This window comes from Paecilomyces variotii (assembly GCF_004022145.1).
Source record: "Paecilomyces variotii strain CBS 101075 chromosome Unknown C8Q69scaffold_3, whole genome shotgun sequence".
Taxonomy (NCBI): Eukaryota; Fungi; Ascomycota; class Eurotiomycetes; order Eurotiales; family Thermoascaceae; genus Paecilomyces; species Paecilomyces variotii.
This window is the reverse complement of record NW_021167142.1, coordinates 1,510,918-1,532,566: the sequence shown is the minus strand read 5'-3', so window position 1 is coordinate 1,532,566 and position 21,649 is coordinate 1,510,918. Positions and strand designations below refer to the sequence as shown.

The window sequence follows — 21,649 nt, the reverse complement described above, 5'->3', positions numbered from 1 at the left end:
ATTACGTGCTTATGGTACTGTCTACAAGGGAGTATCTTGTCTGTACTGCTTTCGAGTTCTCGCGCGCCATACTGAGATATCCACATGCGCACGGGCAATGCATCTTGTCAGACAGGCTCATATCTATACCGAATAGCGGTCGGATATAGTTAGTTCAATCTCATTACTAGAGTAGATTTGATCTGAAACAAGAAAATTCAAACTCAACTAGAGTAAAACGAACAAAATACATATTCAAGATCAGGGTAAATCCAGACAAGAACATCGCATCACCCCACCTCATTTCATCACGATCTTTGTTTGTTTCCTATCCACATCCCGAGCCCCACATGAATCATGAGATCTGGAGACCACAACAGTCGGCCCAGAGAGAATCAATCAACCGTGCTATTCTAACTTCGGTCAAAAGCCATGGGGACGTGGGTTACTTTCTCGGGTAATTCACTTGCTTGGAGGAGACTTTTGCCTGACGATCGTTGAACGAAGAGGGGGGGAGATACTGGTTAGACCGGGAAATGTGGGAACGGAGGCTATTTCGGGAATATATATATTGTGACGCCTTGACTAGACCTAGATGGAATGTATTTATCTAAATGTGACCGGAAAAGTATTTCTGATCTTGAATTCGAAGTCTATTCACTTGTTCTTTCTTTAGCTGGATATACATATCATGATTCCTCAACTTCAAAAAGTCGCCTGGGTGGACGTGCCTAAACCGCATGCAACACTAACCCTCAGACGCGATGTGCCGGTCCCTAAACCCGCTGAGGGAGAAGTGTTGATTAAGATGGAGTGCAGCGGATTCTGGTATGTCGCTACAATATCCAATAAACAATACCAGTTAGATTTAGGGCGCTTATTTTCTGAATTTTTTCTTTACTTATTGATTGTATTCTATCTGACTAGTCATTCCGACCTACATAATATCTATGGCGACTTGCCGATGACGACGCATATTGCTGGCCATGAGGGCGTTGGGAGAGTTGTTGCTCGTGAGTTTAGTCTTTTTTATTATCTATCTTTCTTATTATGAGATAGAAGGAAGTGTTATTCGAGATGAGAAGAGAACCGAGGACTGATGATATACTTTTACTTAATACGCAATAGTTGGACCTGGCACTTCGAGCAAGTTGATGGACAAGAGAGTCGGTGTTAAGTGAGTACTTGCTCAATATGTTTTTTTTTTTTTCCTTTCCCATAATTGTCAATCATGCGCGAGGTTAAGATATTAGCGATGTGAGATGCATCTATGCTAACTCTCGACACTACTTTCACTGGGCGGTTAAAGATGGCTGTATAGTGCATGTAAAAAGTGTCCCACCTGCAAAATCAGGTATACAAACTGTCCGAATCAGAATAATTGCGGAAGGGTGAGTTGGGAACGCAGAACTATATGTACTGTACATCTCCCTCGATGGGCTCGAATTGCTGACATGAATAGAATGTCCCGGGAACTTTTCAAGGTACGGCCATGAATGAAAACACGCCTTCCATCTTGGTGATTCATCTAACCAAGCACAGAATACATGGTTTCCCCTGCAGACTTCGTGACCGTCATTCCAGAAGGTCTCAAACCAGAGGCTGTCGCTCCTCTTCTCTGCGGTATGTGAATTTTTCCTATCAAGAGTGGAGTCTGTCCTGACTGGACTCAATACAGCTGGAGTCACGATGTATGGCGCTCTGAAGAAGCTAGACAGGTACTGTGAGAAAGGCGACTGGGTCGTTCTTATGGGTGCGGGTGGTGGTTTGGGCCACTTGTAAGAATTATCTCTCCTATGAAGGATGACGCTGGCGTGTTTAAATCTGACGTGCAAAACACAGAGGAATTCAGATCGGAAAGGAGATGGGGTATCGCGTAATTGCTGTGGATAGGCAAGTCTTCTTCTTCCTTGTTTACAGGAACGCGATCGTGAGCATACTTAGACCACATCTGACACTGAACTAGTGAGTCTAAAAAGGACATCTGCTTGCACTCAGGCGCAACAGCCTTTGTCGACTTGAAAGAAAACGCAAGTACTTTTTCTATCTTGCGCCCAACTATCCGTCTCGAGCTAATTGTAGGTTGTAGGTCGAAGATAAGATCAAGTACATCTCAGATGGACTCGGAGCTCATGCGGTCGTGGTAGTTGTCGGCCTCGAGCAAGCATACGAACAGGGTGCGAAGCTGCTACGACCTCTAGGTACGCTCGTCTGTGTTGGACTGCCGCACCCGGACTATCATATTCCGATCTCGCCTTTGGACTGCGTCAACAAAGGTGAGCTGCTCTGCGACGGACCTGCCTGTCTGGCTCTGGTCTTGACAGAAACTGACAGTAAGACAGGCTATCAGGTGGTGGGCAGCGCCGTTGGTACAGAAGATGAGATGCAGGAATTGCTCAAGTTAGCTGCGGATGGGAAAGTCTCGTCGGCTTATGAGGTCTTTGATTTTGACGATATCAACGATGTCATGCTCAAGCTCGAGAAGTATCAAGTGAGAGGACGAGCGGTCCTAAGGATCGCAGATGTTGGAGCCTCTCGGTTGTGACCCTTCTCATAGTGCAAAAACAGCGAGGGAACGACGTGAAAGTGTGTACAGTTCGAACTTCTCGATCTCCATTGGCTATCTGTTCATGATAGAAACTTTTATTTCCACGAGTGTCTGCAGAACAAAAGACAGAAAAATGCGAACAGATCGAACAAGGTAATTAACTGTACTTTGTCGGTCCCCAGTTGGAGTTCATGAATGAATGGAGAGGGAAATCCGACCAGTCTCCAATTTCCCAAGTTAGTGATAATCAATCGCCTAATACTACCAATTTAAAGGTGTAGGGTATCATATAGTTGATCAGATAATTTTCGGAAACATCGACGATCAGATATCTGGGATATCTCGAAGCACTTATCAGCCATGACAGCATGCCCTGATCAAACACAGGTAAGGAAGGACGTGCAAATGTATGACCAGCTGCCAGAAACGTTCCTCTTAAGTACCACGAGATACCCAGCTGAAAAGCTTCTCATGAAGAAGGACAGAGTCCTCTATATAGCCGACCGTGTTTTTTACCTTTAACCACACAATCGACATCGTCCGGTTAATCATGTAGACTGGGCCGTCATCGAAGGCGACGTATATAAGGTTATTGCCAATCCCATGTTCCAAGGCATAGGATATCACGTTTTGCACGTACTCCTGGTTCTGCGCCAAGCCCATCTGGCCGACTATCTGCAGACTCGGCAATCTGTTCAGATGCTCTAATACCATGAGTATAGGTGCCTATAGTGAAAAGATTGTGTCAGAACTTCATAAACCTCATGGGGATACAGGGGAAGAGGGTCTGATCTTACTATGTCAGGCTGTCGAGGTCCAAACCGGAGTTCTTCAATTTTATGACACGCTAATATATGCTCTGAGACCATCTGTGCGTCTAGGAGATAGTCTTCATGCTCCTGCGGGCAAATGCCGAGAACCTTCAGTGTATTTGAATGCTGTCGCTGCAGAAAATTCAATAGAGGGCCAAGTGGTTCCACTGGACGATTGGGGTCGCAAGTCATGATGCTGAGGGCTTCAAGGCCGCTGAAGGAACTGATGAACTCTATCAGACCAGATGCCAGAAGATTGGTTGAGAGCCGTGACGGTCGCAACCCAGCCTCCATGGCTGACGACCAGAATTCGTTGCAGTCCGACACCTGAAAGGATGGGCCGATCTCAAAGGTCAGATCCTTCAATGTCGAGGAACATATGCAATTCCATACCGAAGCGGGACTCCACCCAAGGTCTGAGAAGCCCCTGAAATCAAGAGCTGTAAGTGGAAACCTTTGCCTTTGATCTCGCCAGCGGGAAAGAAGTGGTTCCACCGAGAGTTCACTATCTGCATCTGCCCAGAGTGTGAGTTCTTTGAGTTTACTTGCAAAGAGAGGGGCGTCAGCAAAGGACTCTAAAACGGCATGGTTATCAATCTGTACAAGGTTCAGTGACTGAACATTGATATGCCTATCGAAGCCGAGCACTGGGTGGAAATACGGCTTTGGCGTAGAATTAGTGCCCAGTCGTAATTGCAATCTCTCGAGGTGAGGTCGCGCTATCACGGATGCAACCAACCGCTCGGTGATGGAGACTTGAAGGTCCCAGCTACCGCAGTGTCAGCCTCAATGCAAAGGGCATGGAACGTCCCGATGACTATAACGCGTGCACGTACATGAACTCTTTCAAGTACTGCATTTTATCCACACAGCATGCAACAAGTGCGCTCAACATTCTTGCTGCAGGAGAGAGGACACCCTGGGGACCGAGGTCCGAATCGATAGCGTCGTAAGTCTGGTACCAGGACCCTGTTACCATGACAATTCTGGTGAACTTCGTCTTATCAAAGGACGAATCCGACATGATATCGAGCATCAGCAAGAGACGGTCTCTGCTTGTTATCTGGCCTGAACTGTGAAAGCGCAAGGTGTGGTATAGATTCGGAGTGACTAGGCGGTGCAGTTCGTGATTCACCAGTGCCAAACTTGCGAGCTCCTTAGGTTTCAGCTACATGAAGACCGTTAGGAGCGTTTCCTGAAGGGTAGGATACTTGCTGACCTCCCTCCCCATTGTCTCTATCAACACAACCAGCATGCTAGCCATGGTGACTTGGTATTCATCCAATTTCGTAAAATGTTCGCTCGGGTCATGGCTGTCAACGGTCGCCATTCTTGGTTTATGTGTACATTATATATCATCTCGGGGCCCACTAGGTAATACGTCCCCTTGTTTTTTCTCCACGAGTTTAAGGCATTATCGGATTGGGCAGGAGATATCAACCGCGTGCGAGGCGTCTCGGTATCTACTTTCGTTCAGGACATGGAATCGCCTCCAGGTGTAAGACTCCAGTGACTAGGAACTGAAAGCCACTTGTTACGCCAGCTAGAAGCGACGATTGGTGTATTTGACATCATAGTTGCAGAATATCGTCTGAGTTTTGTCGCGCTGTGAGGCGCCTCAGCCAGTACGATGCAGCTCCAGGGTCCCGGTGGATGGGTATTCTGATGCACTGGCCAATTCAACTCGGGCGGATAGCTCAACCGGCCTCACTGCTTCGAGAATCCTTGTAAAACAGGATGATCCCGAGAGACCAAGGAAGATCGACAGTGCTGTTGCTCCATGCAAATGCGCCAAACATCCGGATAATGTTTCCTCGAACCGCAGGGGAAGGCACACGACATGCCATTCACGCTCAGGAGGGAAAAAGGCGTGCAGATACATATACAGAGGGATGCTGTTGGCACGGATCGTTCAGCCCTCCTTCGCCCGCCCGCATAGTCTAGACTGAGCATGGCACATGGCACGGAGCAGGTTTGAACCTTATGGCTCTCATAAGTACTATCGAACGCATGGAAACGTCTGTCTCAACTTGATCGCCAGATATACCAGTAAGACACCCCTCTTCTTGCAACAGCCATTACTGGAGTAGGAACTAGATTGACAGAACGCGCAGTCAGTCCACCATGAGGGTACCCCGTTGCTGTCTTGGTTGCACGGTATCTTTGCGAGTTGTCCAAAGTTAAGGTCATGTCTGCCTTATGAAGATGATTTGATGCTCCTCTGGAACCAGATATGCCGGACATGAGTGGGAGCGAACAGATCCATTACCATAATGTTTGGTCTCGTCTTGCAGAAGGCGATGAATACGCGGGCATACGATGACACACCAGCGAGGCACAGCCTCTTCTAGACTGAAACAACTAAGGGCAATTATTTGGTTCGCTTGAACCGTAGCGTAGTGTGATTTCACAGTGAGTGTTCCGGAGAATAGATCGTATAGAACTATACTGTTGTGCGATGTTTATTTACAATACCTTCCGTAGCAGCGCTCGACTATGTCTTAACGACCACCGATTCGGCTTGGAACCGCAATTTTCAGTAGTTTCGAGAAGTCCGGGGTGCCTAGACCGGTGACGGGGTCCCAGCCTTTGGTGGCATTCCAGCTGGCATATGGGACTACAGGGCCGCCGTTGGGTGCACCGTTGAAGCGAGCGTGGCCGTCACAGCCAGTGCTGCCACCATGGACAATGTCGTTGAGACCACCACGACCGGCACTGTAGATCCATGGGTTCAAGAAGCCCAGCGGAGGTAGATGGGCCTTGAGACGTGCATCATTCAATAAAGCGATCAATGCGGAAAAGGTGGGCGAGGCGCAGGACGTGCCCTCATAGCCCTTGAGAACACCCTTGTCATAGACCGAATATCCTACGCCCTGAGCAGCCACATCAGGGAAGCCACGGCCACCTGGGTTATACAGACCCTTCCACTTATCTCCAAGCTGTGCCAGATACGCAGCGACAGCACCACGCTGATAATCTGGCATGGGCCACAGATCGGAGAAACCGCCAGAAGAGAAGAAGGTGGCTTCCTCAGGAGCAACGTGTTGCGTTGCACCAACGGAGGTAACCCATGGGCAGCTTGCTGGGAATTGGGGCATGAACCTGGTTAGATTCCTGCCATCATTGGTCAGGCAGGAAGACCCGACGCCGCTATCACCAGACGAGAAGAGAACCGACACACCGCGGCTGCCAAGCTGAGCATACAGATTACAGACAGAGCGGGCGTATCTCTCAGGAACGCTCTGCACTCTGTCAGTAAAGTTCTTCAACGTTTGTTGCTAACGGATCGCTCACCTGTTCATCCTCGCCATACGACGTGGAAAGGACCTGGGGCAGATCCTTCTGGTCCCTCTTCAGGACGTTTTGGAGGAAGGCCAGATACGGCTCGTTCTGGTTGTCAGCCTGAGTTGGCTCATCAAGATCGGGAATGAGGTAGCCTAGGCCACCAGTGCTGTACTCGGTCACAGGAAGTGGGGAGCTCAATCCAACGATATACTGCAGATCCAGATTGGCCTCACCACTGTCGGAAGCCGAGTTCTGGTCATTAAGACCCCCATTGTAGGTGATAACAGAAAAGTTTTGGCCAATAGCGTAAGGGGCAATGTTCTTCTCAAACAGCTCAAGGTCTGAATAGCGGGCATATTCTTCGAGGTAGCTGGAGAAAGAAACCTTGCTGCCGCTAGCGGGGTCCGCTTTGTAATTACCAACATTATACAGGCTTTTCAGACACTGAGGAGTGATCACCGCGTTGCAATTGGTTGCATTAGATGCGGCAAGAGCGTAGGCTCTGAGTTGCGCGTCATGGCCAATGAGCTCCCCCCTGGACGTTGCTCCTTCGACACGAATATGCCCGAAGCGTGTCGTTGGCTGGATCATGTTGATATGCTGGGCCACGGCATCTGGGACCGAATACTCCAGGGTACGGAGTCTGTGGACATCACGAACGTCGCTGACGTACCATTGGAAGTGTGCGTCCAAGAGCTCGTTAGCCACTCCGACAGTGGTCCGGAAATTGACCCAGTCGGCATCTTCTTCAATGTCGCTAACACCGGCAGCATGCAGCCAATCCATGACCGCATCAACGGCCTCGCTGCTAGGAAGCAGCATGCTCTTCATCTCGTCGTGCGACTGGAAGTGTTTGCCGTAGTTGGGGTGGTCTGGCGTCGACATCTGCAGGACGGCCTGCTCGAAGGCGTCGACATCCTTCTGCTGCAGGGCAATTTGAAGCCGGATGGGTTGGTCATTTTCAGGGACATGAGAGAATTTCCACCCTGACAAGTTTGGTCAATAGCTATTCCCAGAGAGTAGTAAGATCAAGGGAGGAACAACACACCTTCAGGAACTGCGCGCAGCTTCTCCAACACCTCTCCGGCAACTGACGAGGTGAGGAGGGAGACAACAGCCAGCGACAGAGCGCCGCGACCAAGTCGAGTAAACATGGCGAGCTACACGATCACGACAGCGCTGGCCAGGTTCCAATGGACGCAGTGCCTGACAGAGGAACCCACGGGGGTGTGCTCCCTATAAGAATGTGAGATAATGAGCACGCGATAACAGGACCCGCAGCGTATGTTTAGCTCTTTTCGCTGTCGTCGTACATACTCCGTAAACCATGCCTGGGGGCCCGCGATAGAGGCACCGTCCCTGTCAATACAACGGAGTCCATCCCCGCGCAGGCTCTAAGCCCGCCACTCTTTCCGTTATCTAGAAGAGCCAATCTCAAGGTTGTCGAATAGGCATTCTGGTCAAGAAAGAAAGTGGATCTGGAACAAGGAGAATTCGAGAACGTTGCGACTTCTTCTGGGAGCTAGAACTGCTGCCGTTGCTAGCAGCCGCGGCCTGGAGGATTGCGCAGTTACATAGCGCGCCAGAAACGCATTGGCTTGAAGGATAAGCGGCACCATAAGCAAGTCCAAGGCACGGCCCGTAGGAGTTCTTTGGCTGATATTCAGGAACAGATCTCACAACATCCAAGAGACGATCCACCCGTCTAACCCATGTCTGGAAGGTGACTGTTGATCCTGGCAATAATAATGGAGGATTCTTGCCAAGTTTCCCCTCACAATCAAGCCCCGGACGGAGTCCGAATACGCGACGCTATCGGCATGATAAGCGTTCCTTGACCAAATATTCTAGTTTATCCTAGTCTATTTGGCCACTTTTTGGGTCAGGAGTCGTGATGCATCTAGGATGGATCCTTGTCTTTGGGGTAGAAAGCTTCTTTGAGGGCATTCTTTCAACTTTGCACACATAATCTGCGTCTGCTACACTGCCTGCATGTATGTACTTTTGAATGAAAGCAGTCTGCGCCCGATTCTTTGAGCAAAGTACAGGATATTCTTTTGACTGCCGAGCTTTTCAAGGTACTATTTCGAGTGCTCGTCCGGTATGCTCGATTCTAAGCCTAGCTAGATGGGAATTTTCTGTCTCGCCAACAGCTTCTTGCGAGCTCCAGAATAAAATGTTTCTCAAGCTTGGCTACATACCAGAGAATCTCCTGTAGAGCGCTTCTTTCGCAACATCCGCACTCTGAGATTCGCTGCGTTTCTTGATGGCCTCACGACTCGTGAGCACTTCCTGGACAACATCCTCCCATCTGATTTGCTTCCCTGACCCAAATTTTGGTGCCCCTTGGACCTCGAGTGGATTGAGGTTCTTGTTTTCTTTGCGAATCTTGCCGTCGACAATAACCATATCGATGTCCCTGACGCTTGCGTGTAGAACCAGTGCAGCAAGGGGATTTTCCTCTGCGGCACAGACCATGGCTGGACTTCTCGTCTCAAAAATGACAATATCCGCCAGTTTTCCCTCACTAAGGCTTCCAATCTGGTTTTCCAGTCCGACAGCTTTCGCCCCTTGGATCGTCCCCAGGTTGAAAGCCTCTTCGACTTTAATATCCACAGCGGGATAGCCTCCACTGCGGACACGCTTCTCATTCTCGACTGCGCGAGCATTTTGCATGCCTAGTCGTATTTGGGTCAAGATATCAGCAGAATTGTTGCTGTGACAGTCAATACCCAGGGACGCATTGGACTTGATGTCGTCGCGAAACGCGACGGGATATCCAAGCCCCATTTGAAGTTCTGTGTCTGGGGTAGAAGAGACGAAGGCCCCGTTCTCTCGAATGATTTCATAGACTTCGTCAGGCGCGCGCGTAACATGAGATAGCAGTACATCGCTTTTCAGTAGTTCACTCTCGGACATCCATTTCACATCGACTGGAACACGGTTAGAGACCTACTAGGAACTTGGACGAACAGAAACTTGCCCCCTGTGGCATTGCCAACGTAGTGCGTCGTGAAGAGCTTGATACCCGACTTTCGACATTTGGTCCACAAATCGACTATCTCCTTCTTGGGTAATGTCCACGAATCAAATGCTAATCCTAAATAGACACGCCCATCTCCGAAGGGCTGTGAACGTGCCAGAGAGTCAAGCTGCGTGTGCCACCATTCAGGAAACAACTCTTCCTCGTACTCGAGTTTTGAACTAGACCATTCTTTCACACGAGGGATCGCATTGTAGCAGAAGAATGTCCGCAGCCCTGATGAGGCTGATGCGTTGATGGCAGCGGTTGCTGAGAAGTGTCAATCCTCTATAGCCCAGTAGCGGAACAAGCAGTCGATGATGCTCACCGTGGTCTGCAGAGTAGATCATATGCGCATGATCAACCACTGTCGTCACGCCGCCATCCAGACTTTCTAGGGATCCTGCAAGCTGACCCCAGTAGATATCATCTGGCTTATAGTTGTAGGAGTGCAAGTTACCTGGTAGGCAGAAGTGAGTACGTATCACGTATAAACATATGATGTCGATGAAGACACAAGGAGGCTTTTCCTAGGTCGTACCATGGACCATATAATCAATGAAGCTGTGGTCTGCATGGCGTCCTTTCAGCTACAACAAGAGTTTCGTCAGATGCTAGTTATAGTATTGAAGTTGGCAATGCATATTCGAAGACAGACCAAGGGTAGAGCTATAGAGGTCGAAAATAACAAAGGAAGGAAGCAACTTGATCCTATCCTTACCTGACTCTGCCACAGATGGTGATGAGTATCGATAAAGCCCGGCGAAACAATTTTATTTGCGCAGTCCACCACTCTCGCTCCCGCAGGGGCAGTGATCCCCTTCGCGATTTTGCGAATCTCTTTACCCTCGATAAGTAGGTCGTATCCCTTCAAAACTTGGACTTTCGTTCCCTCATGAGCCAGCAAGTTGCCGCCCTTGAGAAGGATCGTGGGAATGGATACCATCGTGGAATTTCCAACCAAGTCTCTGCTAATTTTCTTATTATGTGCTAGTAGTAATATCCTCAAAATAACGTCTTTTATCTGACTTTCAATCGAGTTGAGATGGAAAGACCTGGACGTCTTAAGTGTACGCAGCACCATTCCTAGGATACCTACTACCCCACAAGGATCTCCGCATAAAATAACGGCCAGTAGGTTCGCTCCATAGACCGGTCCTTCGGGGGTTCGGTGCATTATGTTACATAGTTCCGTTCGGAGCGGAGTTTTCAGGAGAAGGATTTGAAATCATCTATTCGCATTACCTATTGCGTTTTCAGAGTTTTATTTTGGGGAAGCCATGCCCTTGCCAACTGAGCATTGTTTTGGAGATACCAAACGATTTGACCTCGTCTGGATTATGTAAAAGTCAAAGAGTAGTTAACTAATTACTGGAAATTAGTTGGATCTTATGGGGGCTAGTTCAAACAGTTGTCGTGTAACTGGAAAATACGAATTATTGAAGCCAATATGCTGTCTAGGGCTGTTTCAAGATTTCCAAATGTATATTATTACTGTTGGTTTGTTTTTCAAAGTAATAGTCCCATTAAGGGTCTCGGAGATAAGGCAGTCACCGAAGAGCCAAAGCCCGGTGGATTGCTTACAGCGCTGTCATATTATGCCATTAACGAAGCTTGAATGAGCACAAAGTCTAGGTCGTTGCTCTGAATAATCTGCATACTGGCAGTTGGAAGGAAGGATATATAGTAGAACACGACTGGCGCAAAGTGGACGGTGATTGTTGGTGACGTTATACTTTCTATATACAGGAGGGAACTGCCGCGCTAAATACAGAGCACAGTGGCAGAGGTTTCATTAATTAGAAGCTATTAACTTTCTCACAGTGGTTTCAAAGTCCTCAGGCTCCCTTCCCAAGATTTGTTGCAGCAACGGATCAACAACTGCTGTCTCACCCCGACGGATACCTTCCCACGCTGTCGTCCATTCCCTGGAGAGATTTACGCCTTTGTAGGTGTGACGGTCGCCAATCTGAGGCAGGGCGGTGTACTCGTCAACAGAAATCTGTCGAATGCGAAGAGGCTTTCCAACAATGCGACCAAGAATCTCCACCGTCTCAGCAAGCGTGAGAACACGTGCTCCAGAGAGGAGGATAGTCTTGTTCAAGTATGGGAACGCTTCCGGGTTCTTCGCATACTGCGCGATCAGCTTAGCTGTCGCTTCGCCGAGTTCATCCCTCTTTACCCAGGCTACTCCAGGACCGGAACCGTCGTGTGGGATGGTGATTTCATCAGCCGGATTTTTAGGGTCGAACCAGGCGGTGTAGATAGGGAACGACTCTGAATAGATACCTTCGCGAATGGCAGTGTATGTGAATCTATTCTTGTTCTCCTTAGCAACCTCGTCGAGATAGGCCTCTGTTGCTATATGCGCCTTCATGACGTATGCGACGGTCTCCTTGGAAAGGCCCTTGCCGAAGCCCAAAGACGAATAGAAAATGTGTTCGACACCACTACGGCGGGCAGAATCTATGGCGATCTTGTGTACCTGTATTTCTCGTATACATCAATAAACCATCTCGAGAAGTCTCATTTGTTGGTCGCATCGCTGCTCACCTTTTCGCGGTACTCATACTCGAATGACGCGTACGAAATCAACATCAGCACTCCAATACCGTCGAACGCACGGTGGAGAGAAGAAGGGTCGTCATAGTCGGCTTTGCGGACCGTCGCTCCAGCAGCGCTGACTTCTGCTAGCTTGTCGGGGTGTCGAGCAATGAAGACAAGGTTGGATGCAGGAACCAGCTCGAGAATATGTTTGACGATGCTACCGCCGAGGCCGCCAGAAGCGGGAAAGACACCAATCTTCTTCGTCATGACGAGCCCTGTCTAAGCAGAATAGAGCGTGAGTATGAAGTCTGCAGGATTCAATGGGAACTACGGAAGCCTTATAAGGGGAGCAGTTAGAGGGATATCATATTGCCAGCAAATTCGTGCCAGGACAGCTTGATCACTTCGATTGTTTTCGACTTGCTGACCAAGCGCGCGGGGCATGTTCCCCGCCAAAGTGTCGTCAACTTTACGGGGGGCTTCAGCAGATGCAATAAATGCCGGGTTGCCTATTAATATTGCCTTCAACTGCCGACACACGAGTAAATGCAAATTTGGCTTATTGTGATCAGCAGAATAGAGCTTCAAAGCGACTAGAAACATCCGGAGATCATCGACTCTTCTTCGCCATTGGGATTCAGGTCCAGGGATATATAAGTAGCAACCCCGACATTAGCTATCAAGTATTCATACCCGACCAGTAACAGCATGAAATACAGGAAGCGGTGAGAAGCTTGCTTGTATTAATACCTAGGTCACGTGACCTCCAGTAGCCAGCCAGCAGGAGCTCCTGAGCGTCCAACAAATATTGTGATTCTCGAATATCATGTCATGACACAAGACGGCTGATATCTGCTCGCTTTTGTGGTCTTCATGGTCGCGAAGGGTACGATACATAGCCGTTGACGATTGTCCATGACGAGCGGTCGAAGCGCACAGGGTTGCTGGACCTGTCGTCTACGGCGGAAGAAGTGCGACGAGGCAACTCCTGTCTGCTTCTCCTGCGACTCACGTAATATACAATGCCATGGGTATGGGCAACGGCCGGAATGGATGGATGGTGGCGAGCGTGAGCGTGCGGAACTCGCGCGCATCAAGCAATGCGTGAAGAAGAATCGTCGCCAGAAACGATTACGCTCACAGCAATTGCATTCTGCTGCTAGCCCCCAGACACCTCCATTAACAGGATCTGACCAGCACAGTACGGAGGGAAATGATAATAGAAACGTTTCTCGAGTTACTAAGACTGGGCCCGATAGAAGAGAGGACTTGTCACCGACAGTTTCACATCCTCCAGAAAGCCCTCTGGATTTGTCCTCGCATAATGCAGACGGTAACTACAATGGCGAATATCTGAGTTTGATACCTGAAGTCAACACGCCGAATTGCCCTGCTAAATTGTCGCTTCCAGCTCGATCTCCATCACAGCACCATTTACCGCAGTCGGTGCTTCCGCCACTGCGTATCCTGCACCACCGCGAAACTGAGCTCTTGATGCACTACCTGGATCATGTATTTCATCTGCAATTTCGGTTCCATTCACCGTCCGTTCGCACAGGTGGCAGAGGGTGGCTGCTTTGGCTACTCATCCGGACAGGCCCTCTTTATCATGCTGCTCTGAGTCTCAGCGCATTGCATCAACATGTGATCCTCCACCGAAAAGAGAATGCAGATTCTTCAGGGACGTGGAACCGCCTCAGTCCCACGTTGCATGAACTCAATGAGTACCATGGTCGGACACTACAGGAACTGCAGATTTGTCTGCAAACCAGTCAGATGGATACTGACCACCCTGACTTGGGCAGACAGGTCGAGATCCTTGCCTGTGGTGTCCAACTGATCAGCTTCCAAGTATGACTCCCGATGACACCCCATATAGGCATCGCTGATGACTGTAGTTGTTCCAAGGGGGTGTTAGTGATTGGCAGATGCACGTAAATGCCGTTGCCGCACTGATTTCCTCAATTGAAGATCACCGGCAGTTACAGCTGGAACACTCGCCGGATGGGGAAGAACTTCATACGTCCGCAGACCCCTTTTCTGCACCATCTCCTGAGGAAGCAGCGCTTCATTTCCTCAGCGCTGTAGTTATTTGGTTCGATATCGCTGCCTGTGTGTCAACAGGCACCGCTCCTCGACTTCTCCATCATCACCCCTCTCTTCTCGGATCTGGACGTATTGACCTTGCCAATGTGATGGGCTGCCGCTCCTGGGCAATGGAGACCATAGGTCAGATAGCCGCCCTGTCTGCCTGGAAGCAGGAGCTCGTGACTGACGGCAGAGGCGTCAGCATCTGGGAATTGGTTGAGAAGGGGAAATCCATTCAATCACGCCTAGAATCAGAAATCGGGGCACTCGAGGCAGAAACTGTGACAGAATACCAGCGAAACTCCACGCGCGCTGTTCAGTCTGCGATTACTTACGCCTTCGCATGTGGGGCCTTGGTATACCTGCATGTAACAGTATCAGGGGCATATCCCTCTCTGCCAGAGATAAAGAGTTCTGTGTCGCAGACCTTATCCGCATTGTACAATGTGGTACAGGTGAGCAACGATCCCCAGTCAATCAGAGGCGTAGTTTTGCCACTTTGCGTGGCTGGCTGCATGGTAGACCTGGAGACAGGCCTGCAAGAAGAATATCGGCATTTGATACTTGATATGGGAGATGACGCTCGCGAATTCGGGAACACTTCAACTGTACTTTCGGTCATGGAGAAATGCTGGGAGATGCGCCAGACGCATCCTAAAGGTGACGGAAATGGCCCCTGGGACTGGAGACGCGCGATGGAATGCCTAGGAGTGAGAGCATTTCTAATTTAGAGCTGGCCTCAGAATTCACAGTCAATGTACACAGAAATTTCCCGAAAACGGTAATTTGCTGTGCGTCAACCTAGATCTTGCACTCTGACACTATATGGTACATATTTCATAAGTAGACCGGTTGCCATCCGTCAAATGGACCACTGTCGTCTCTCTAATGCTACATCGCGAATATATATTCGGTCTACTGATTCCAATCCAAAAACAGAACACATAAGCCATTGTATTGAGCAGCACGTGACAGTGTATCGTTTAGGGAAAGGCGACACGAGGCCTCGGCACGCCTTTCCCAGAACACCATCTGATAACATTTGGCCCCTAGAAGCCGATTTCTGTGCCGTCCTACTCCACCGACTGAACTGTCGATAGCTAGCAGATTCATAGGGCTCTAGAATAGACCCGTTAACATGAGCCGAGAGTAACTTGGCAAAAAGGAGCAGCCCACATTATGGACCATTGCTCGCGAATAGAGCGTCCGCATAAAGCGGCTGGTACCTACTGAACACTGAGGCTTGGTCATGGACGACATGAATGCATCTGCGATGTGGTACAGTACTTTTTTCATGAACGTTTTAATATCCTTAGAGGACCTCGATTCTTGACAATTTATTCTCCTGTGTCTGATCAGTCCATTCATTCATGTAGTTTGCTCTCCGCCCTTTGCCACTTTTATCACTCGTTGAATATCATAGGAGATCACTGAGCCCATACTTCGTTATAACGCCAAGGTTCGCAATGCCCGAAGACTGGCGCACTATCGCTGCGCATCGTAGAAAAGAGATCTATGACAGAATCCCTGCAGAATACCTAGTGGACACGACCCTCCTGGCACAACAGAAACTGATCGACCTGCCTTACCGATGTGGTCTTCTCACTCCTCAAGAGCTTCGTATCACCGAACACACGGCAGTTGAACTCCTGCGACGGATCCACGATGGAACATATTCAGCCGTGGAGGTCACAAAGGCCTTTTGCAAGAGAGCGGCAATCGCGCACCAAGCGGGATGTGTACCTAATACTTCTTCCATATCAATTGAGGATCCCTGGCTAGGATAAGAAGTCTTACTGAGTTATCGACACTTGCAGACCAATTGTCTCGCATATGTGATGTTTAAAGAAGCGCTAGATGCTGCAGCTGCTCTGGACGAGTATATGCGTGTTGAAGGAAAGCCCAAGGGCCCGCTACATGGTCTTCCTATTTCTGTCAAGGAGCATGTCTATCTTGTTGGTACTCCAGCGACGTCGGGATTGATGGCGTGGGCAGACCAAATGAGCCCGGAGGATGCCCTCTTAGTGAGAGTCCTGCGAGAGGCAGGGGCGGTGTTTCATGTCAAGACGACGAATCCGCAGACTCTCATGGTAAGTGTGAATATGCATATATTATCGACACTTTCTGCAGGGGGAGGGGACTGAAAACCAGTCCATACAGGCAATTGAGACCGACAGCAATCTCTTCGGTCGAACAGTGAACCCGCATAACACGGCTTTGACGCCAGGCGGAAGTAGTGGTGGAGAAGGAGCATTGATTGCAATGCGTGGGAGTCTTCTGGGGATTGGAACCGATATTGGTAAATGTTAATTATAACGAGATCAGAAGGAAATACTCCCGCTGACACAATTCTAGGAGGATCGATCCGAGTGCCGTCTGGCTTTTGTGGAATCTACGGCATCAAGCCTAGCGTAGCTAGAATCCCGCACGGTGGGCTCACTGGTCTTCATGATGGAATGGAGAATATCGTCGGTGTCTGCGGCCCAATGGCAACATGCATCGATGATTTAAACCTGTTCTGTCAGGTCGTGCTAGACAGTGAGCCCTGGCACCACGAGCCTTCTCTTGTTGAGATACCATGGAAAGCAAATCTTGAGCCTCCGAAGAAGATGATTATTGGAGTACTGTGGAATGATGGAATTGTCCAGCCACATCCCCCTGTCTCCCGGGCACTACAGGAAGCGGTCGTTGCGTTACGACAAGCCGGTCACACGATAATCGAATGGAAACCTTATTATCATGCAGAACTCATCGACTGCATCAACAAGGCTTACTTCCTTGATGGTGGAAGGGAGTACCGTGAGATGATGAAAGAAGCTGGAGAGCCTGCTGTTCCTATAATAGAATGGATTCTAAACACCGTGGCCAAGAAGGAGTACACTCTTCAAGAGTCGTGGCTGGTAGGTCTTTTTGCATTTGTTTCGGGAAGGACAAGCATTAGAACTGACTAGGACAGATAAATGCTGAACGTAATCGCCTCCGAACTCTCTATTCTGAGCAGCTCCGTCAGACTCAGGTCGATGCGATCCTCTGCCCCGTCGGGCCATCCGTCGCATCCGCACATGATGAGAGTCGGTACTGGGGTTATTGCTCTGTTTTTAACGCCTTGGACTTCAGTGCCGCAGTGCTACCTGTTAGTACTGTCAAGGAAACAGACACGTGGGAAAGATACCCCCGTGTCAGCGAAAAGCCCCTAAGCGATATAGATGCTTGGTATGAGAGTCTGTATGGCAAGGGAACAGATGGACCGCGAAAGTACTGTGACGCTCCAGTATCATTGCAGCTTGTGAGCAGGCGGTTTCAAGAGGAGAAGTTGCTCGCAGTCATGGCCAGTGTGGACGGGGTCCTGCAAGATAGGTCGAAGCTGCCGGCTAATGGCTATTAGGACTGTTTAGAGTGACAGTGGAAAGATTTTCCTCACAGGAAGCACATATGCATGAGGGTCTATACAAAGAGAGTTAAGGAAGCTTACTTTGAACATAAATATTATGGTGTGTACAGTATTGCCCCGGCATTTCTTGTGCCACGATATGTGCCACATTTAATGGTATACTTACTAGAAAGCTCAGAGCAATAAAAAAGCATCTAGAATCCATCTATATCGCTTCCAAGAGTATAACTACATTTTCCACCAGCGACGATTGTCTTCTTTTTCGGTTAGTCGTTGGCAACACCGAATGAATTACCCATGTCAACTGCGAATATATGGCATAAACTAGCATTTGCGTTTAAACGTAGGAATATTGACCCAGCCAGCATGAATTTCGTTACAGCAGTTGGTATCGGCTAACAGAAACCACTTGCAGATGATGTAGAAATACAGTCGTAAAACATAACAACAATTGACTCTTCAACTCGTGGGTCATAAGCTTCATTCAGACGTGACTTTCTGCCATGAGCTTAATTCCACATCAGACGGAATCGCCACTCTCTCCGCATAACTCTTCTCGGCTTCATTCCTTGTTGACCGCCAATCCTCCAGATGTTCTTGCACTTCACGCTCCGGAAAGCCGCCACTGCTGACTGGTGTCCCGAGGACTTCATACAAGGGCACGACACCCGTCCAGACATCCTGTCGAGTACCCATTTCTCTTGGTTCAAAGCTGCCTATGTTCGATGCACGAACCTTGGCAGATGCACTACGAATCTTTACGCGCATTACTTGCACGCTTTTAACGGCCGAGGGGGACACGGGGTTCGTGCCTGACCAGCGTCGCCGTACCATGTGATTGGTGAGCAGATGCATAGCATAGCGGCGTTCTTCGAGGCTCGACACAAGCTCCGCATCGCCGTGAACGACGACTGAGCGATAGTTTAATGAATGTCCGTTTGGAGTGAAAAACATAACAACTCCATCGACTGGGCGGTCGAGTCAGCTGTTTGCTCCGGAAGCTGGTTGTCAAGGATAGGTGATAGTACCTTTGGTGGAACTGATGCAGACGCGTACAGAGCCATTCTCCTTGATGGCTTTACACAATAAGGATGCTGCGTTGCCGTGTAGATAGAGATCCGCCGGCCCATCGGTCATTGATTCCTGCTGGTGCATATATTGTTCCTCGTCCCCGTCATCCTCTGGTAATGGATTGTTTGGGTCATAACGACCTAGAACGGCCGTCAGTGGCAGGTTCATCGGTATCGGTTCGCCCTCTTCATCTTTGATGATAAAGGAAACGTGCGAAACGAAGGTCGAGGCGAGGATGGAGTGCACGGTGCGGTAATCGTAGTGGCCTTTATAGAGGGTTAGCTCCTAAGCTTGAGTAACTGCTGTTTTCATCTGCTTACCTCTTTGCTTGTAGACACGGACTGTGTTCAAAGCAGTTTTGGGGTAAGCTGAAGCATTGCCGGAGCCATTATTAAGACTACCTCGTTCGACCTCGCCGGGCATTGTCACGGCTCACAACTTCCAGATTTCTCAATGCGTTGCGCGACAACAGGATTTGATTGTTGATAGAGGATAGACATTGCGAACGAGTAAACTTGAATTCGAGCTCTGAAAAATAGTCGCTGGAGTGCTCACTCACTAACCGTGGATTCTGTCGCGGTGCGCATCTCCGTTCATATTATGCTTGTCGGCGGGGTCGGCGACGGGGAAGGGCGAGCCGAGGTGAAGCTCTGCGGTCGGCAGGCCCAGCCGACCACGTGCGGACGGGCCATCATCGTGTTGTTCAGAAGAAGAAAGTTGATTACTAAGAGATATCTATGCCTAAGGCTATATAGTAGAGAATAACTAAGCTAAATAATATAAGAAAAGACTATATCCTCCCCTCTTTAAATGAGCTAATCAGGTTTAATATAACTAGGCTAGCGCATTAGCTTAAGGTATAAAGTTATATAAGGTTATAGACTTCACTATATAATTCTTTTTATATATTTATTACTCCTTTTTATAGGTAATAAATTAATTATTCTATTATTTCTTTATAGTAGTTTTAAATATAAATATATTTTTATAATTTTATAATTCTATAATATCTTATTATAGAGATATTATTATTTTAGATCTAAATCTTATACTCTTAGCTAATATTATATTTACTTAAATTAAGAGAAGTTTATTATCTTTTTAAAATATATAATAGTTAAAGCAGTATTAGTATAATAAAATTATAGTCTTATAATATAATAATATTTTTTAAGAAATATACTAGAATAATATTCTTATATATATAAAGGATATTATTAATAAACCTTATAAATATATATTATAATATCGCAGATATTATTAATAATTATAGCCTATAATTAATATAATAATTTAAAAATAATTAATATATATTAAAATAAAGATAAAGTAAAATATTATAGTCTAAAAATAGCCCTTAGGCTATATTATTATATTTTAGTTCTTAGAGTTATAAATAATATATATATAAATTATATTTATTTCTTAAAATAAGGCTAATATTTCTTAGGTAAATTATTATATTATTCCTTCCCCTTCTTAAATTATACTAATTATATAGTTAATATTATTTATAATATAATTGCTTAAAATTCTTCTTCTAAAAAATTAGAGATAAAATCTAATAAAGATAAACCTATTAATAATAAATATAAACATTTCTATAATAATATTATAATATCTATAAATAAATATACTTATAAAAATATAATTAAAAGATTTATTTTAATAATAGAAATATTATAATAATCTATCTAAATATAGCTTATTTTTAGTTATTCTCTTTCTTTATAGTCTGCGCAATATTATCTATATTTTTTATATATTATATTAGATTATAAATAAGTATATAAGCCTTATAATAAATTATTATTAATAGTTAATCTTTTAAATATTATTATTACTCTCTGTAATATAATAACTAGATATATATATACTATTCTAGATAATCGCGTTTTAAATAAAGTATATTAGACTTAGATAAATAAGGAAGTTATATATATTTTATTTTTAGAGAAAAATAGGAAAAAAATAAAATTTATCTTTAATTAGATTTATAAATAGGATAAAAATATTATAATATTTAAAGAGAATAAGAATAATATAATAATAACTATTAAAAGAGAGAAAGATATTAATTATTATAATAATAGTCTTACTATAAAAAATAATATAAAAGATAAAGATAATATATAATAACTGCTTATTTCTATTATATATTAATAATTATAATATAGAGAGTTTAAAGAGTAATAAAAATAAGAGTAATAATTTATTAATATTAATAATAAATAAAAATCTATAGTTCTAAGAAATTTCTATTTTTATTTTACTAAAATATTTTTTAAGATAATACTTTATAGTAGTTTCTATAGGTTTTTAGGGATAATATTAATATTATAATATAATAGCCTAACTATTAATAGAATTTATAGTTAAATAGAATTTTATAATAGTTATACTTTTAACTAATTCTTTTACTTTTAATATTATTAAAGAGGAAATATAATAAAGTAAGGGTTAGTAATTAATTTTAGCCTATACTATAAGTTATAGATATTAATATTATAAGATAATAATAATTTAATAAATTTAATTAGCACTATTAGTAATAGCTTAGTTATAATTATTAAATCTATTAATCTTAAATTCTTAAGATAGTTATTATTCTCTATAATTAGATTTTTTAGCTTCTATATATTTACTATTTCTTTATTACTATTATCCTATTTATTTATTATTAATATTCTAATAATAATCTTTAGTAATATATTTACTATAGATATTAATAGTATAGATATTAAAAGTTCTTTATTTAGCTTATTAATAGGTCTATTTAAAATATTTTAATCTTTTATTAATATTTAATTTTTAATAGTTATTATATTATATATAATACTATTATCTGTTTTATTAATTAGTTATAATTATAATATAAGATAATTCTCTTATAGCTATTCTTATAT

At 45.7% G+C, this 21,649-nt stretch overlaps 8 protein-coding genes across 8 annotated transcripts; 3 read left to right on the top strand and 5 right to left on the bottom strand.

Annotated features, from left to right (window-relative positions):
* Window positions 1-670: 670 nt before the first annotated feature.
* Window positions 671-2,823, top strand: C8Q69DRAFT_518924 (alcohol dehydrogenase; the record flags this gene model as incomplete). Its single annotated transcript, XM_028633454.1, has 11 exons — window positions 671-807; window positions 907-992; window positions 1,108-1,156; window positions 1,289-1,370; window positions 1,442-1,463; window positions 1,522-1,602; window positions 1,658-1,757; window positions 1,822-1,872; window positions 1,946-2,009; window positions 2,069-2,255; window positions 2,322-2,823. The coding sequence occupies 11 exons, from the start codon at window positions 671-673 to the stop codon at window positions 2,522-2,524; spliced, it is 1,062 nt and encodes a 353-aa protein (XP_028486652.1). The 3' UTR covers window positions 2,525-2,823.
* A 139-nt stretch (window positions 2,824-2,962) lies between these two features.
* C8Q69DRAFT_443410 (hypothetical protein) lies at window positions 2,963-4,603 on the bottom strand (the record flags this gene model as incomplete). Its single annotated transcript, XM_028628908.1, has 4 exons — window positions 2,963-3,253; window positions 3,325-4,108; window positions 4,176-4,507; window positions 4,559-4,603. 4 exons carry the CDS (start codon window positions 4,601-4,603, stop codon window positions 2,963-2,965), a joined length of 1,452 nt encoding a protein of 483 aa, XP_028486651.1.
* A 1,237-nt stretch (window positions 4,604-5,840) lies between these two features.
* On the bottom strand, window positions 5,841-7,778 carry C8Q69DRAFT_399489 (putative tripeptidyl-peptidase; the record flags this gene model as incomplete). Its single annotated transcript, XM_028627854.1, has 3 exons — window positions 5,841-6,581; window positions 6,634-7,610; window positions 7,673-7,778. The coding sequence occupies 3 exons, from the start codon at window positions 7,776-7,778 to the stop codon at window positions 5,841-5,843; spliced, it is 1,824 nt and encodes a 607-aa protein (XP_028486650.1).
* A 1,039-nt stretch (window positions 7,779-8,817) lies between these two features.
* Window positions 8,818-10,592, bottom strand: C8Q69DRAFT_505877 (hypothetical protein; the record flags this gene model as incomplete). Its single annotated transcript, XM_028632750.1, has 5 exons — window positions 8,818-9,557; window positions 9,581-9,916; window positions 9,975-10,106; window positions 10,188-10,236; window positions 10,368-10,592. 5 exons carry the CDS (start codon window positions 10,590-10,592, stop codon window positions 8,818-8,820), a joined length of 1,482 nt encoding a protein of 493 aa, XP_028486649.1.
* Window positions 10,593-11,180: 588 nt separating this feature from the next.
* On the bottom strand, window positions 11,181-12,905 carry C8Q69DRAFT_462046 (hypothetical protein). The gene is made up of 2 exons (XM_028630288.1): window positions 12,200-12,905; window positions 11,181-12,131 (listed from the first exon to the last, which is right to left on the bottom strand). The coding sequence occupies exons 1-2, from the start codon at window positions 12,458-12,460 to the stop codon at window positions 11,442-11,444; spliced, it is 951 nt and encodes a 316-aa protein (XP_028486648.1). The 5' UTR covers window positions 12,461-12,905; the 3' UTR covers window positions 11,181-11,441.
* Window positions 12,906-13,007: 102 nt separating this feature from the next.
* Window positions 13,008-15,078, top strand: C8Q69DRAFT_212159 (fungal-specific transcription factor domain-containing protein). The gene is made up of 2 exons (XM_028626203.1): window positions 13,008-14,044; window positions 14,092-15,078. The coding sequence occupies exons 1-2, from the start codon at window positions 13,109-13,111 to the stop codon at window positions 15,010-15,012; spliced, it is 1,857 nt and encodes a 618-aa protein (XP_028486647.1). The 5' UTR covers window positions 13,008-13,108; the 3' UTR covers window positions 15,013-15,078.
* A 669-nt stretch (window positions 15,079-15,747) lies between these two features.
* C8Q69DRAFT_485903 (glutamyl-tRNA amidotransferas-like protein subunit A) lies at window positions 15,748-17,666 on the top strand (the record flags this gene model as incomplete). Its single annotated transcript, XM_028631861.1, has 5 exons — window positions 15,748-16,020; window positions 16,099-16,371; window positions 16,442-16,580; window positions 16,637-17,181; window positions 17,238-17,666. 5 exons carry the CDS (start codon window positions 15,748-15,750, stop codon window positions 17,664-17,666), a joined length of 1,659 nt encoding a protein of 552 aa, XP_028486646.1.
* Window positions 17,667-18,152: 486 nt separating this feature from the next.
* On the bottom strand, window positions 18,153-19,166 carry C8Q69DRAFT_505873 (hypothetical protein; the record flags this gene model as incomplete). The annotated part of the gene is made up of 3 exons (XM_028632749.1): window positions 18,153-18,640; window positions 18,701-19,009; window positions 19,064-19,166. 3 exons carry the CDS (start codon window positions 19,164-19,166, stop codon window positions 18,153-18,155), a joined length of 900 nt encoding a protein of 299 aa, XP_028486645.1.
* Window positions 19,167-21,649: the final 2,483 nt, after the last annotated feature.